The 13,065-nt window shown below is 43.9% G+C and overlaps 1 protein-coding gene across 2 annotated transcripts in view; it reads right to left on the reverse strand.

Annotated features, from left to right (window-relative positions):
- The window catches only part of STX1A (syntaxin 1A), a 216,042-nt gene extending 203,348 nt beyond the window's left edge, over nt 1–12,694 (reverse strand). The window contains exon 1 of one of the 2 annotated variants that reach the window (XM_077480629.1): nt 12,330–12,690. In XM_077480629.1, coding sequence (XP_077336755.1) covers nt 12,330–12,359 — 30 coding nt within the window. In that variant the 5' untranslated portion in view covers nt 12,360–12,690. Of the gene's footprint in view, nt 1–12,329 lie in introns of both variants that reach the window. The other variant, XM_077480630.1, reaches the window with a different exon arrangement.
- Between the last annotated feature and the right edge of the window lie 371 nt (nt 12,695–13,065).

The raw sequence follows: 13,065 nt of genomic DNA on the forward strand, positions 1-13,065 counted from the left end.
CCCTCTGACGCACGGCGACTTCCCCATGGCTTTCCCAGGGCATCAGAGGGGGCGGGGCTGCGTAAACGGGTGCCCCACGGGGAAGCCACAACGGGAAAGCCATTGGGAAGTCCCCGTGTGTCAGAGGGGGTGGAGGTCACCCGGGTATGTCATGCGTGGCCCTGCCTTCAGTTATATAAGAACTGTCAAAGCGAAGATGAGTCATACAGCGGGAGCCTCCCATGGAGGCGGGTCGGTCGCTGCTTTGTATTTTCTTTTCAGCGAGAGAAGAAAATTAATAGACTTTTGGGACATTTTTATTTATTTTTTAATAAAGGACTTGTCCCAAAGTGCGTCTTGTGTTTTTTTTTACATTTTGACAGTTTTTTTGTGAAATGGTACGGGTACAGTGTACCCGTTACCATTTCAAAACAGGAGGACCCCTAGATCATTCCAGATTCCCCCTAGATCCATTCCAGATTCCGATAAGCCCCCCGCCTGCAGACCGCCCCATCAACATGGGGACAAAGAGCTTTGGGGGGCTAACCCAAAGCACCCTCCCCATGTTGAGAGCATGTGAGCTGGTATGGTTCAGGAGAGGGGGCACTCTCTTGTCCCTCCCTCCTTTCCTTCAGCCTGCCAAGTTGCGTGCTCGGATAAGGGTCTGGTATGGATTTTTGGGGGACCCTCCTGCTATTTAAAAAAATTGGCGCAGGGTTCACCTTAATATCCATACCAGACCTGAAGGGCCTGGTATGGAATTTGAGGGGACACCCACGCAATTTTTTTTGTTAAATTTTGGTTCGGGGTTCCTCTTAATATTTATACTAGACCCAAAGGGCCTGATAATGGACTGGGGGATCCCATGCCGTTTTTTTCAATGACTTTTATCTGTATTGCCGGGACCAACAATTCATTATAGTCGCGAGTACTTTTAAATTACTTTTTTCCCCTTTAGAAATGTCATCTTGTAAGCCTTAATCTAGACTTACCTATAGGTCAAAGTTGGTTGTAAGGGTTTACAACCACTTTAATTTGAGTGTTTTTACCAAGTCATTGCTTCAGAAGGAACGGAAGACATTCGGATCTTATGGCAGTCAGGCAAATAGCATTTAAACAGGGAGACGTTAGCCAGTTTCTCTTAGCACAGGTCCCAGCTATAGATCTAAAGTAAAGTAATGTTCCTCATTCCCCCACATCACTGGACCCTGGGACAGGTAAGTGTCCAATTATTAAAAGTCAGCAGCTGAAGTATTTGTAGCTGCTGACTTTTAATTATTATTATTATTTTTTTTTTAACGGGAACTCCTCTTTAACTACTTAAACACTAAACCTTTTTTTTTGGCACTTGCTACATAGAAGTTACAATCAATATTTATTGCTAGAAAATTACTCAGAACTCTAGAGACCCTAGAGAATAAAATGGTAGCGGTTGCAATATTTTATGTCACACTGTATTTGCACAGCCGTCTTTCAAACGCATTTAAAAAAAAAAAAATACACTTTAATGAATAAAAAGTCCCTAAATGTATCCCCTACTTTGTAGAGGCGATAACTTTTGTGCAAACCGATCAATATGCGCATATTGCGATTTTTTTTACCAAAAATATATAGAAGCATATATATTGGCCTAAACTTATGAATACATTTGTTTTTTTTATATTTTTTTGGATGTGTATTATAGCAAAAAGTAAAAAAAAAAAATGTTTTTATTTTTTTAAATTGGCGCTCTATTTGTTTATAGCGCAAAAAAAAAAATGCAGAGGTGATCAAATACCACCAAAAGAAAGCTCTATTTGGGGGGGGCATCAATTTTGTTTGGGTACATCACACAACCGCACAATTGTCAAATAAATCAACGCAGTGCCTTATCACAAAAAAATGGCCTGGTCATTAAGGGGGCAAATTCCTCCAGGGCTGAAGTGGTAAAAGAGTAGCTCCATTTTTGTTGAGAAAAAAACCCTCCCTTCTGGATGATCTCTGTACATTGCAGGGATTTCAACAAACTTTTGTCATTTTAAAGAATAAGCGGTTTGTCTGTGTCCATGTTCAGAGTGAATCCTATAATGCCCCGTACACATGATCGGACATTCTGACCACAAAACCCATCAGTTTTTTTTCCCCGACAGATTTTGTCCGAAACTGGTGTTGCATACACACGGTTGGACAAAGTTGTCGGAAAATCCGATCGTTTGGAATGAGGTGACGTTCGTTTGCGTACGACGGGACTACGTAAAGGCTAGTAGCCAATAGCTTTGGTCTCGTAATTTAATCTGAGCATGCGGGGCACTTTGTGCGTCGGAATTCTCTACAAAATGATCGGAAAAAGTCAGATCGGATTTTGTTGTCGGAAAATTTTAAATCCAGCTCTCAAACTTTTTCCATCTGGATTTCTGGTGTAAAAAGTCAGAAAAAAGCCCACACAAGATCGGATTTTCCGACAACATAATCCGATCGGACCTTTTTTGTCTGAAAAAGTCTGACCGTGTGTAAAGGGCATTAGAGTGATTTTATATTGTACTTATCATTCAGAAGAAAGTGGCAGGGTCTGCATCCCTTTAGACATGATTTGCCTTTGGGAGACCTCACAAAAAATGAATTTTTTGTTGCAGGGGATGCTCAAAATCTGTGTCTTAGTGCAGAATTCTGGGGGGGGGGGGGGAATAAATAAATAAAATCAATTACAATACTGCAGATTAAAAATGAAAGGTAATTTTTAATAACAATATGACTTTTGTAGCAGTTGTATATTCTATATTAATTTTTTTTTCTTTGCTTCCCCCCCCCCCCACGAAGGTGGGGTTACCCTTTAATCCGCTCTGTATTACATGCTAAAAGTAGGAGTCTAAAGTGATTGTCACTGCAACAGCCCATGCAAATTAATGACAAACAGGGCACACGGCAATTTAATTAGCCTCCTGTACCACTTTGTTGAATGTACATCACGTGCGGAGAAAAGCTGTGCAGCTCTTTCCAGTGTATTCCAGAAGAGTAATTAAAATATCTTGCAATGAATCTTACATGACAGGTACAATAATAATGGGACCCTACTGCATAATATAAGAACGTAACAGGCTGGCTATACCTAAGTATTGTCAGTCAAAACCCAGCCAGCTAGGCTAAGGGTATTAAAGACTGCAAGGTCTACAAAGAATGTGCTGCGCATGCAAATCGCTATGGCTTAATTGGCATGCAAATCGCTATAGCTTAATTGGCATACAGAGCGAGTGGGAGTGTGTTTATTAACTGCTGTATGTAGGCACTGGGCATTGTTTTATTAAATGTCGTGGTTGATACACCAGCAAACGCTGTGTGGACCATAAGGAGGTGCGTTCACCAGAGCAAGCAGAAGTTGGAGGCACGATGGAAAAAAAAAAAAAAAAAAAACTGTATTTACTGTCACATAGGCTGTGCTGGGTAATCACTGAAACATGCACGCAAACACTGTGCTGTCATTTCATGGGGAGAGCAGCTATGGGCGCTGTGCAGATGGCAGGAACATATAGGAGCAGGGATATACAATTAGCGGACCTCCAGCTGTTGCAAAACTACAAGTCCCATCATGCCTCTGCCTCTGATGCTTGTGGCTGTCAGAGTCTTGCTATGCCTCTTGGGACTTGTAGTTCTGCAACAGCTGGAGGTCCGCTTATTGCATATCTCGGATATAGAGGATAGTATGCAGATTGCCTTATGCCCCATACACACGGTCGGATTTTCTGACGGAAAATGTGCGATCCGATCGTGTTGTCGGAAAATCCAACTGACCGTGTGTGGGCTCCATCTGACTTTTTCCGTCTGAATTTCCGACACACACAACGTTTGAGAGCTGGATCGAAAAAAAATTCCCACAACAAAATCTGATCGTTTAAATTCTGACGGACAAAGTGCCATGCATGCTCAGAATAAATTACGAGACAAAAGCTATTGGCTACTGGGTCGTTTAAAGTCCCGTCGTACGTGTTCTATATCACCTCGTTCAGAAACTAATTAGATTTTCCGTCAAGTTTGTGCGACCGTGTGTAGGCAAGACAAGTTTGAGCCAACATCCATCGGAAAAATCTGATGGATTTTGTGGTCGGAATGTCCGACCATGTGTATGGGGCATTAGGCTCCATTCACACTATCAGATTTCCTGCTGATTTTTGTATTCACATTTACCAAAACCATGTAGTGCAAGGGCCTGCCTAATTGCATAAAACATTGAAACTCCTAAGGTTTGACCTCATATTATATGGTTTTGGTAAATCTGAAGAAAAAAAAAAAATCTGTGTGTATGGGGCTTTACTAAGGGATTAGCACTGCATTTGGCAAGAACACTGTGGCTACTAAATTATTTCAGGCCATGTCCCTACTTCATATCCAGGGCTGGGGTTTTAGCTGTGCCGCTATTACTTGTCTCTGCTGGGGTGAGCCATTGAAGTGAACGCCTGCCTTGGTTTGTGCATTACGTGCAAAAGTTTGCATCAGCAAAGTGAAGCCTAACAAATGCAGAAGTATGTCCTGGGCCACTGAACTCTTAGCACCCTTTCCTACTTGAGGTTAAAGGGGGTGTTGACCATGGCTATTAGAGTAGGCAATGGCACACAGTAAGTACAGGGACACTACGAGTCCAAGGCAGTGCATGACATCTCCTGAACTATCTCTATTATTTATATCCAACAGGTTTATGGGTCTGCCTGAGCATACAATGACACTGGGGCTGTAAAAGAGGAGAGAGCGGCACATGGAGCAGCAATGCCCACACCTTCCCTCCCCTCTGCTGCCCATTCAGAGAAGCCTTTATATTTTGTGAATGAGTTCACATAATACAGGGGCTTCTGTGAATGGGCAAGCATTGCAGCTGCATGGACTCTAATGTTAAAGATGCTTAGACCTGAAGCATCGGTGGTCAGCCTCCCCGTTGATAGCGGTCTTCCAGGAGTGCAAAGTGGAAATTGTGAGATCTAAATAACAGAGGTAGTCCTAGGACAGTGATCCTTGGCACCCCAGATGTTTTGGAACTACATTTCTCATGATGCTCTCCTACACGGCAGAGTGCATGAGCATCATGGGAAATGTAGTTCCAAAACATCTGGGGTGCTAAGGTTGCCATCACTGGCCTAGGAGATGTCAAGCACTTCCTTGGACTTTATTGGCTAAACAATAACACCTGAACGCTTGTAATGCACTTCTAAAAACCCTCATAAACTTATAAAAGATGGTCTGCTAACGTGTAAATGCAGCCTTGCTCAGAGTGCCTTCACTTTTTAGAAAAGGAGCGGAATTCCTTTAACCGCTTCCGGACTGCCCCACGCATATATGCTGCATTAGGGCAGCCATTCAGCATGAAATCACATACCTGAACGAGATTTCATTTCCTGGGTCTAGGGCGTGCCGCCGGCAGACCCGATCATTCATGAGGCAGACAGAACGGCAGTCTGCCTATGTCAGTGATGGTGAACCTTGGCACCCCAGATTATTTGGAACTACATTTCCCATGATGCTCATGCACTCTGCAGTGTAGTTGAGCATCATGGGAAATGTAATTCCAAAACATCTGGGGTGCCAAGGTTCACCATCACTGGCATATGTAAACAAGGCAGATTGCTGTTCTGTGACAGGAGAAGACAAAGATCTTCTGCTAAGCAGGAACATGGATCTCCGTCTTCTTACAGTACTCCTCCCCCCCCCCAGTTGGAAAGCACTTCCAGGGAACACATTTAACCCTTTATTTGCCCCTGAGGTTAACCTCTTCCCTGCCAGCGTCATAGTACAGTTACAGTGCATATTATTTATATATTTCTATTATTTATTATAGCACTGATCACTGTATTGGTGTCACTGGTCCCCAAGAATATGTGTCACTAGGACCCCTTTCACACCACACCGCCCATTGCGTCGGCGGTAAAACCGCTCCAAAGAAGCTGCTGGCAGGACTTTTTCCTGACGTCCAGCCAGCGCACCGCTGTAGTGTGAAAGCCCTCGGGGCTTTCACACTACACATAATGATGCAGCTTCTTTAGGGCAGATTGCAGGCGCTATTTCTAACGCTATAGCGCCTGCAAAACGCCCTGGTGTGAAAGGGGTGTTAGTGTCTAATTTGTCTGCTGGCAATGTCGCAGTCTTGCTATAAGGCGCTGATTGCCACCATTATTAGTAAATAAATAAATAAAAATTCCATAAAAACATCCCATATAATTTGTGGATGCTATGATTTTTGCGCAAACCAATCAATATACACTTAGAGATTTTTTTTTTTTACCACAAATGTGTAGCAGAATACACATTGGCCTAAATTGAAGAAGAAATTCGATTTTCTTACTTTTTTTATTGGATGTGTTTTATAGCAGAAAAGTATAAAAAATTGTTTGTTTTTTTTCAAAATTGTCTATAGCACAAAAAAAATAAGAACCGCAGGGGTGATCAAATACCACCAAAAGAAAGCTCTATTTGTGTGTGTGTGGGGGGGGGGACATAGTTGTATTTGTGTACTGTGTAGCATGTTTGTGCAATTGTCAGTTAAAGTAAAGCAGTGCCATATCACAAACAATGGCCTGGTCAAGAAGGGGGTTAAAGATAGCTCTGAGTCCCTACCAATGCTCAGTAGCTGGCAGGCTTTATCCAGTTATATCATTCCTAGCAAACTCTGTAGGCTACAAAACACCTCCCCCATGCTGGAGATATGTGGGGGAAGGGAGGTGTTCTGTAGTCCTGTCCTAGGGTGACAATGTTGCTCTTTCATAAATACAGTACAGTGAGTGAGTGTTTAACAAGTAGAGAAAACCTTGGACACTCCTACCCTAAAGTCAAAAACTAAAGAAATATAAAATGAAATAAAAAATATAAATGAAAAAATAAATAAAAAAAATTACCGTATTTATCGGCGTATAACACGCACTTTTTCTCCCTTAAAAGCAGGGGAAAATCGTGGGTGCGTGTTATACGCCGATCCCCCGAAATTCTGAGCCTCTGGGCGGCTTTCAGCTGCCTTCGGCTCTTCAAGGCGACTTTCGGCCGCCTTCGGCTCTTCTTGGCGGCCGAAAGCTTCCAAGAACAGCCGAAAGCTGCCGAGAACGGCCGAAAGCTGCAGAGAAGAGCCGAAGGCCCTCCGAGAACTATCGCACGCCGCCGAGATACACATCCGGCTCTGTATCTCGGCGGCGGCATTTTTAAAAAATAAAATAGACACGGCTGCAATGGGGGACAAGACTGCAATGGGGGACAAGACTGCATAAGGCTGCAATGGGGGACAAGACTGCACTGGTGGACAAGGCTGCATAAGGCTGCAATGGTGGACAAGGCTGCAGATGACACTGATGGGCATATAAATGTAAGTTTTTTTTTTCCCCTAAACTTCCCTCCTAAAAGTTTTTTTCCTTAAAATTCCCTCCTAAACTTGGGGTGCGTGTTATACGCCGGCGCATGTTATACGCCGGCGCGTGTTATACGCCGATAAATACGGTATTATATTTAAAAATAAAATAAAGATAAAAATAAAAATAGAAATAAAAATGTGCATCACACGGAGCACATGCACTTTAATTATATTTTTTGTTTGACTTTATTACCTTTACATTATAGGATATATGCATTTAGTTAATAGTTATCTAATTTATATTTATTTCATTTATTTTTAGCGCCGCACATTTGGTAGATCAGTGAGTGAGCGTTGCAGTGAGGAAGTGTTCCTGGCAGGATCACCGGGTGAAAATGAAGGGGAAAAAAGTAATAATAATAATAATAATAATAATAATAATAATAATATGTTCTTAGGTTTAGCTTTTCAACACTTAAAGTGGATGTAAACCCACTCTCATCCTTTCTAAACTACTGAAATATTGGTTATCTAGAAGGATATACATGCCTCCTGCATGTATACTTACCTGTCAAATGTCTCCCCTCTGTCTGCTATGAAACCTGAAAAACTGCAGATTTTGTGGGCGGGTCTGTTTTCCAGGGCTCAGTGGGTGGAGTTGTGATGTCAGTAGACTCCCCGCCCACCTCTACACTCCCCTTATCAACATGCATTTTCTCCTGTGTATTTCTTACACTGAACTTCTGCTATGATCACTAACATCCAGTCAAAACCCAGAAAAAAGTCCCCACATGACTTGAGCATGCCAAATCATGCTGAGGTGTGGAACAGCCAATCCTTGCAGAGCTGCTGAAGAAAGGAGTGGGAGGGAATTAAAAAAGAATGCATGTCTCTTAGGCTAGTGCACGAGATATGTAAATCACCTGTCACTCACAGCAAGGGGGAGGATTTGACAACGTTTTTCTCTGTTTGTCAAGATTTATCTCACTGAACAATAAAAGATGATTGCTCAGAGATGGATTAACTTTTTGTGGCAAGACTGGGCTCAAATGATAGGAAATCTTATACTCTACATTATGACATAAAAAAAAACAATTGGGTTTACATCCACTTAAATGTGGTCTAGGTATGTTTGTGGCACAGGGGACATACAAGATAGCATTTATCTGTACAGCTCACATAAGACACCTTGAAACTAATAAAGCACAGTTCAATATTCAACAAGGGAGTGCAATGAGCACCGATGATGCACAAAGTGCAGTGTTTCATAGGGGGGGGGGGGGGGGGGTCATTTACAAAAGGCAAAGACTGTGCACTTTGCAAGTGCTGTCGCTGATCTAGTAAATGAAGTGAAACTTCACTTTACAAAGAATACCCAATCACATGCAAGGGGAAAAAAAAAAAACCACACAGCACGTTTGTTGCACATGACTGAATGATGGAAGTCAGCTGAGCTTCCCGTCATTTACTAAGCTCTGGTGCACAATCTAGTTGCCTTTAGTAAATCAACCCCATGGTAACCAGATTTCAGCGCATCAAAGTCAGATTAATGAAAGTTGAATTATAGCCAGTCATTATGGATTACTGATTTTTTCTTCCCCATCTTGATTTAGTGAATAAACCCCAGCAGTGTGTGGCAAGCATTAAGGTTCATACAGATATACTATGTGGTTTTGGTTGCTGATCAATTCAATTAAACTCATTAAGAAGTAGAACCTCTAATAATGATGGTTGTAGTACCCCTAATATCTGAACATGCTTCGCTTGGGCTGTTTTGCGTTTTGTCAGATGCACCCTACTTTATTTTCATGCGAGCAACGCACTTTAATCAATCGTTTTTTTTTCCAATGAAGCCTAAGGGTTAAACGCATCATCGACATCTCACCTGTCATTGTGGGGGATGTGGAACAAACCGTTACAAATTAAAGGAAAAAATAAAAAAAGGACGCAAATATGCACAACACACAGTAATGCATATAAGGGAAATACGCCTGGATACATTACTGAATGGCAAATATATCTGAATGTATAAGCCAAGCGCATCTGGAAGGCATACATATCATAGTGCAAAGAGCTTCTAAAGCAGAACGATCCCAGGACCGCGGCGATCTGAGCGGAAGTTCACACCACCCCTGCCCCTCTTCACCTGCAGCCTTCTGGGACACATCACAGGTTCAAGAGGACTGCAGGACCATTCACAAAGCTTGGCGCAGCTCGCTCATGCACAGGAAAAAAGCTGGATGTGAAGCCACAAAGCTTCACATCTCTTTTTCCTTATTTTGGCTACAGGCACCTGGACCAAAGGGGGGGGGGGGGGGGTAAAGGGAGCGACACCATGTTTTACTGCACCAGGTGACACCAACCCTAGTGACGCCATCTGCACCAGGTGACACCAACCCTAGTGACGCCATGTTTTACTGCACCAGGTGACACCAACCCTAGTGACGCCATGTTTTACTGCACCAGGTGACACCAACCCTAGTGACGCCATCTGCACCAGGTGACACCAACCCTAGTGACGCCATCTGCACCAGGTGACACCAACCCTAGTGACGCCATGTTTTACTGCACCAGGTGACACCAACCCTAGTGACGCCATGTTTTACTGCACCAGGTGACACCAACCCTAGTGACGCCATGTTTTACTGCACCAGGTGACACCAACCCTAGTGACGCCATGTTTTACTGCACCAGGTGACACCAACCCTAGTGACGACATGTTTTACTGGACCAGGTGACATCAACCCTAGTTGAAAAAAAAGGATGTACAGTCCTAAATAAACAAACAATCTTCTACCCACAGTTGATCCAGAAAAAGTCAAAAAAGCATGACCTGGAGAAATGAGAACCCTCACAACCATACTGGCCATCATTTTGGTGTGTATTCTCTGAAGCTGGTGTGAGAACCTATGGGACATGACCTAGATACACGAGTACCTTCACAAACATTCTGGCAATCAGTTTGGTGTGTATACCTGAAACTAGTGCAGGAACCTACAAAACGTCTTTACCATTGCAGAACAAGTCCAACTGAATGTAACCAATTGTATACCATGACATGAATAAATGAGAACCTTCAGAGACATATTGGCCATCATTTTGGGGGTGAATATTCAAACAGATACAGGAATCTACAAAACATCTCCAACATTACAAAACAGGTCCAGTTGAATGTAAGTAATAACTACTAGCTATGCCATGACCTGAAAAAAATGAGAACTTTTAGGGTCCATTCAAACTCCAAAGCTGCATGACTTTACACTCGCTGGCCCTCAAGTCGCAGGAAAGTCAAGTAACAAGTTGAAGGGCTGCGACTTGTCATGCGACTATATGTGTCCAAAGTCACATGACAAGTCACACTAGTGTGAACAGAGCCCTACAGACATAGTGCCATTGATTTTGGGGGATGTACCTTGAAACTAGTACAGGAACCTACAAAATGTCTTCAGCATTGCAGAGCCAGTTATGATGTAACTACTATGATATATATACCATGGCCTGGATAAATGAGAACCTTCACAGACATATTGCCATCATTTTGGGGTGTATACCCTAAAACTGGTACAGGAACCTACAAAACATCTTCAACATTACAGAACAAGTCCAGTTGAATGCAATCAACTACTACCAGCTAAGCCATGACCTGGATAACTGAGAACCTTCAGACATACAGGCAATGATTTTGGGTTGTATACCCTGACTTGTCATGCAACTGTATGTGTCCAAAGTCACATGACAAGTCACACTAGTGTGAACAGAGCCCTACAGACATAGTGCCATTGATTTTGGGTTGTATACCCTGAAACTAGTACAGGAACCTACAAAATGTCTTCAACATTGCAGAACAGGTCCAGTTGATATGCAACTACTACTACATATACCATGACCTGGATAAATGAGACATACTGGCCATAATTTTGGGTTGTAGCTGCAGAAACCGATGCAGGAACCTATGAGATGTATTCGACATTACAAGCCCAGCTGAATCTACCCAACTACTATTAGATATTGTATTCAGCCTCTCTCAACCAGGTCCCTGTGGAACCCTGGGATTCCTCCAGAGGTTGCTAGGGGTTCCTTGAGGAGAAAGTAGTGGCAGATTGATATCCTGCCTACACTGACCACCAATTTAGGGTGGGGGGGGGGGGGTCCCTACAACTTTTAGGCCTCATGTACACTGCTGTGATTTTAGGCGCTTTTGGTGTTTTTTTTTGCCAAAGCCCATAAACTCAACTCAATAAAAACCTGTGTGTCCATGTACACGTAGGCTTTTATCAGAGCTTAAGATAAGAGCAGCAGGTTTAGGGGCAGTTAAACGTTCCCTCTCCTGAACGCAGAATTGCTTTCAGGAGAGGAACGTTCTGGCCAAAATATTATATAAATATATATTTTTTATTATTATTATATATAGCACAATTCATGCAGCATTTTTTTTTCACCCGTGTGCAACATGCCACCGCTATACCCGTTACAATCTGACTATACGATCCTCTTTAGATTTACCAAAGCAATGTAATATGAGGCTGTCTTGGCTCCATCCAATTGATTTGTATCTCATCAGTCACTAGATCTGAAGACGATCGTACGATCAGATTGCCCCGTGTCGCGGTGAGCTCAGTATTCTCCATTGGATGGAGCAGAGAGGTCACCTGTTCAGTCTTCCCAGCAATCATATCTGGCTGTAGGTGGGCGAGGAGACCTCAGAAACACTTCATATAATTGCAATCTATATTTTTCATTTTTTTTTTATAAGCAACAGGCATCTGTTCTGCAATGATGGACTATGTACACCCTGCACTGCCAGCACAATGGCAGAGGTGCCCATCACATGATGCCCGGAGCTGGGTGTACCATGGACTGGTGATTCTTCCTATCCGGAGTACAAGGGGTTAATCAGCCAGGTGCTGGAGGGAGGGGGGTTAGCCCTTCCTCTGCAGGATGCCCCCAGCACCCGGAGTGGGCTCATCCACAGATCACATTGTAGGCATCACCTACATCCACAGCTGACTACCCACCCACCGACCGACCGACCTCCCTGTGCAACAGGTCTACTCACAGCACGGAGCTCCCGGGTGCGATCCTTCATCCTGACCCCCTGGCCGGTGATGTGCTCTTCCCGGAACAAAGACTGACAGCTGCCTCTTCACTGCACCGCACGACTGTCACTGATCGCCGGGCATAGACTGTGCGAGCATCGTACAGAGACAGCCCGATCGTCCGATCTCTTCCAGCCTCCGATCACACGCTCTACATAATAAGGGGGGTCCCTGCTGGAGAAGTGGGAGAGGGGTTACATCAGCTGCATGCTGCTCCCTCCCAGATCTCTCCTCTCCAGCACAAAGCCGACTCCTCTCCGCAATCACATCCCGTCTGCTGCCCTCCTCGCTGTGCTCTCCCCTCCTGGATCACATCCTCCCCTCTCATCCGGGCATTGTGGGAGGGGGCGGGGCCTACACCACCCGGCTGTCCTATCATGTGTGCGGAAGAGATGGGAGTGCGGGGAGGGAGCTGTCCGTGGTACCTGATCACCGACACGGCTCCTTCCTATGCTGTGTACAGGAGGGCACGGAACCTTCTCATCATCACTACATGGCTGCCATCACTGACAGCACTGCCAGCCCATCGTCAGCTAGACGGACTGTTCAAGGTGTATGGGGACCTATTATAATCTATTACATCATACCTGCCAACTGTCCCCGATTTGCCGGGACGGTCACGCTATTTACTTAGCTGTCCCATGATGGCAGTATCCAAGAATTTGCATTATGCCCTCCTGATCCCACTATTGTGCC

Source organism: Lithobates pipiens, unplaced genomic scaffold, assembly GCF_037356315.1.
Source record: "Lithobates pipiens isolate NorthernLeopardFrog02 unplaced genomic scaffold, aLitPip1_a1.2 Scaffold_16, whole genome shotgun sequence".
Taxonomy (NCBI): domain Eukaryota; kingdom Metazoa; phylum Chordata; class Amphibia; order Anura; family Ranidae; genus Lithobates; species Lithobates pipiens.